General features: G+C 42.0%; 1 protein-coding gene across 1 annotated transcript in view; it reads right to left on the reverse strand.

Annotated features, from left to right (window-relative positions):
• Nucleotides 1–4864, reverse strand: part of tsnare1 (T-SNARE Domain Containing 1) — a 596230-nt gene that overhangs the window by 135769 nt on the left and 455597 nt on the right. The window contains exon 7 of the mRNA XM_043687537.1: nucleotides 3299–3373. Within this exon, the coding sequence (XP_043543472.1) occupies nucleotides 3299–3373 (75 nt within the window). The remainder of the gene's footprint in view (nucleotides 1–3298; nucleotides 3374–4864) is intronic.

Genomic DNA, 4864 nt, shown 5'->3' on the forward strand with positions numbered 1-4864 from the left:
AAATGTGTTGCTGGAAAAGCGCAGCAGGTCAGGCAGCATCCAGGGAACAGGAGAATCGACGTTTCGGGCATAAGCCCTTCTTCAGGAATGAGGAAAGTTTGTCCAGCAGGCTAAGATAAAAGGTAGGGAGGAGGGACTTGGGGGAGGGGCGTCGGAAATGTAATCTTCAGATTAGTACGACAGGGTAGCGCAACATCAATGGCCGAAGGGCCTGTACTGCGCTGTAATGTTCTATGTTCTATGAAACATTTGAAATTAACTAGTAATGAGTCAGAGCTTGCAATTTTAAACACTATCAACTGTTCTGATGATTTTGGGCAGATATAAATAAATGAACTGACCTCCTGTGATAATAGTAATTCTTCTTTACTCACCAACACAAAAATGATACTAACAGCTCACTCATCTCTCAGTCATTCAATTTGTAGATGCAACACAATTAGCACAAAGACATAACTTCGAGATGTTTGAAAGATGTGATTGAAAATTGTTATAACATTAGATGTCTTTCTTTTAACAAACCTAACTGTAAATGTGCCAAATTTCCTCACATTTAATTACTGGGAAATTAATTTCTTTTACAACTTGGCCTCATTAATAATTTGCTTACATGGCATTAATATATTTCACAACCAGAGGGAAAAGGTGAAAACAAAGTAAAAACTGTGATATAAATTTCAATAAGGAGCCTACCATCATTCTGAAAGTTTATAACAGCCACTTTACATTCCACCCTAGACATAAACATTACCTTCATTATTGACAGCCTCATTCAACCCTCCCCTTTATAACTTACAGGATTTGATACACCAAGATTCCTGTCATTTAACCACTACTTGACACACATCCATTTCATCCAACACTTTGTTTTGATGTTCATGCTAGGTCAAGACATAAAGCAAAACAATATAGAAATGGAAAATATGAAGTAAATCTGAAAATTCAGACCAAACTGAGATTATACTCACTTCTAATGGCAATTTGAAATGGTATCTCTAATTCTCTCCATGGATATTTTCTGACCTGTGCACTTCCAGCATTTTTATTTCACACATTGCAACCAAACTCCGAGGTAAAAAAACAAATTACAGTGATGAATGTTCCCATAGCAGAACTGAATAGAAAATAGAGAGTAGTCTTTTTGCCCAGACCAACACTTATCCCTCTAGAACACCAACAAAATAGACTTGTTTCTCATCCCAGATTCTTAACGGCATATTGTTCTGTGTAAATTTGTACACTTTCCTCAACACAACAGTTATAGTGCTTAATAAATAATTAATTGATTGTATTATCAGGAATTGAAAGGTTCTATATCAATTAAACTTTCACAGTTGTAAGGTGGGCTTTATTTGCAGAAAGCGGCGGACACATATCACGAAGGGGAGGGATTTGTGGGGATTGGGATCGGATCAGAAAAGGGATATGTTGTGTTTTCATGTGCTTGTATACAGTATCGGTGACCCAAATAACAGCACATCAAGTTAAAAAAAAATTGCTTTGCACAATTTTCCAGTCTTGGAGTAATTCTTCTGCACAACACATATTAAATAGCAAATCAGCCTAAAATGTAATGTGAGTGCCCGAGGCTCAAGCTGTTAGATCCCAATCATTTCACTCACAATTTCAGAAACAAGGTTTGAGTAGAACCCATGTATTAAAGACGGCAGGAGAAACCAATAATCATTGCGGTGCCTCAAATCGAAATCTGAATTCATGAGGCCCGCACAATGTTGACAAACTTCGTTTGGCATTGTGTAAGCAAATGTTTAAATGTTAATTGTAATATTTATCATTCTGGAATGCAGTAAGGCTGAATACAAGTTATTGCCACAGAAAACATGTGAGCTGATCAAGATGAGGCACCCATGTAATTCTCCCAACAAGTGAGTGATGACCGGCTCCATTAGATGCAGACGCGAAATAAATTAAGAACAATGAAGGATGGTATGCATGAAGCAATCATTGGAAAGTACGGTATATTTGATTAAAATACATCACTCAGCACTATACATTCTGAAGGGAAGGTGCAATATGAAGATGACTTTGACTTATGCCAGCAGATTGATTTTACTTTGAAGTTAAGTTTTGCCAAGAAATCAAAGGGAAAATGACTCAGGCAAGTCTCGAACGTTTTGTTGCTTCATGTGCCAAAATGTAGAATTTAACATTATTTTGCATTCATAATTATTATTGAGATTATCCTGATGGATGTTATGCTCCATTTTCCTCAAACTATACTTAAAGGTATTCCTAATTCTATTAGCTGGATTTTCTAATCATTCTCCCTCATCACCAATTTCTCACTGGGTCAGCATGTCAATTCTAGAGTGTTTCCTTGACCTGAGAGGAATTTACAAGGGTCTGTAGAGATACCCCGCTATCCTTGAGTCCACTCAGGTTTTGAAGTTGCCTCTATTTAGTTACCTAAGGGTCTTGTTCCCCTTGCCACTAGTACTTTATCCTCATGCATGGGAGTGTGAAGGGATGGGATGGGGGAACTTGGTTGGGAGGAAGGAGGGTGGGGAAGATGGGGGTGAAGTGGGGTAGTGGCATTGTTAAATGTCTCTCTCACAGTTCCTAATCCCTGCTTCAGGTCATTGATTACCCTTCTTACCGAGTCTCCCACATGTATTTTTCTCCATCTCACAGATTGCTTCTACCATCTCGATTATGCCCACTCCTTGTCCATCCTGCTATCCACCTCCTCCCCCAGTCAGCGATCAGTACCAACTAATGTCCCCGTGGAGGGATACATCCTAAAATCCAGCATCTATTCATGGTCTCTCAGTATAAAAGAAACAAGCAAAACCTGGAAATCTAAAATAAAAACAAATGCATACAGGCAATTTAATACTCCAAGTACACTAATGAAATGCATATATGAACATCTAATCACCTTGATGCTGCCTATGGTTACCATTAATCGTTTAGTTGCTTTTCAAATAATCCTTAACATTTTTTTAAGGGAACTATTTTTAGCTGTGATGAAAATAAATGTTTACATACGATAGAGATATGAATGGAAAAAATCATCTCGCTTGCCTGACAGAAGCAGGACAGGATAGCAGGAGTTATTCATTCTAATAGCAGTCTTCAATTTGCTCTCTATATTTAATTGCTACAGGTATCAATGGCTGATAAATCCAGTCACTACAAACCACATCAGAGAGAAACATCATTCATTGCAATCCCAGCACTGTGAAACTCTGAAACAGGGTGAAACACCAAACCCTCACATCTGTAGGAACTGCAGAGAAAATAACAGGTTTTAAACATTAAGAAGCAAAAGATTTACCTTCTGCAACCCTCCGTAGCGCTGGATAGAGTCCGAAAGCTGGTTCTTAAGCCTATCCAACTGCAACCATTCTCGCTGAAGTCAAAAAAAATAAAAACATCAATTAAATAGTCCCTTTGCCTCCCTGAGACTTGAATTAAACATCTAATCAAACCCATTCCCTCAGATTCCATCAGTATGCTAGATACATGAAGAAAGGATAGGACATCTAAAACAAATAGCAATAAAACAGGCTTTTATTTTAAGATGTTTTCAATGTGATGAGATGGGTTAATATTTAAGGGGCAGCCTTTTTCTCAGGAAAGGGACTGTGTGTTAGGATATTAACTCTTCACACTTTCAAATGCAGATGGACTGGAGTGCATTTTTTTTTAGCATCAAACCTTGCGTCCCTGACATTAATAATGACTCATTATTGGGGCTAAAACTTCTCCACCCCTCTCACCCACTCCAACCTCTCACCCTCGGAACGTGCAGCCCTCCACTCCCTCCGTTCCAACCCCAACCTCACTATCAAACCGGCAGACAGGGGAGGCGCGGTGGTAATTTGGCACACCGATCTTTACATTTAGCTGAGGCTAAATGCCAGCTCGCGGACACCTCCTCCTACTGCCTCCTTGACCATGACCTCACCTCCCACCACCAAACCATCATCTCCTAGACCATCCATAACCTCATCACCTCAGGGGATCTCCCATCCACCGCCTCCAACCTCATAGTCCCGCAACCCCGCACTGCCCGTTTCTACCTCCTGCCCAAAATCCACAAAACTGACTGCCCCGGCCGACCCATTGTCTCAGCCTGCTCCTGCCCCACCGAGCTCATTTCTGCATACCTAAATATGGTCCTGTCCCCCTTAGTCCAAGAACTCCCCACCTACGTTCGGGACACCACCCACGCCCTCCACCTCCTCCATGATTTCCGCTTCCCCGGTCCCCAATGCCTTATCTTCACCATGGACATCCAGTTCCTGTACACCTCCATCCCCCATCATGAAGGACTCAAAGCCCTCCGCTTCTTCCTTTCCCGCCGTACCAACCAGTACCCTTCCACTGACACCCTCCTTCGACTGACTGAACTGGTCCTCACCCTGAACAACTTCGCTTTACAATCGTCCCACTTCCTCCAAACCAAAGGAGTAGCCATGGGCACCCGCATGGGCCCCAGCTATGCCTGCCTCTTCGTAGGATATGTGGAACAGTCCATCTTCTGCAGCTATACTGGCAAAACCACCCACCTTTTCCTCCGCTACATCGATGACTGTATCGGCGCTGCCTCGTGCTCCCACAAGGAGGTTGAACTGTTCATCCACTTTACCAATACCTTCCACCCCGACCTCAAATTCACCTGGACCGTCTCAGACTCCTCCCTCCCCTTCCTAGACCTTTCCATTTCTATCTCGGGGGACTGAATCAACACGGACATTTACTATAATCCGACCGACTCCCACAGCTACCTAGACTACACCTTCTCCCACCCTGCCCCCTGTAAAAATGCCATCCCATATTCCCAATTCCTTTGTCTCCGCCACATCTGCTCCCAGGAGGACCAATTCCAATACCGTAC

This window comes from Chiloscyllium plagiosum, chromosome 4 (genome assembly GCF_004010195.1).
Source record: "Chiloscyllium plagiosum isolate BGI_BamShark_2017 chromosome 4, ASM401019v2, whole genome shotgun sequence".
Taxonomy (NCBI): domain Eukaryota; kingdom Metazoa; phylum Chordata; class Chondrichthyes; order Orectolobiformes; family Hemiscylliidae; genus Chiloscyllium; species Chiloscyllium plagiosum.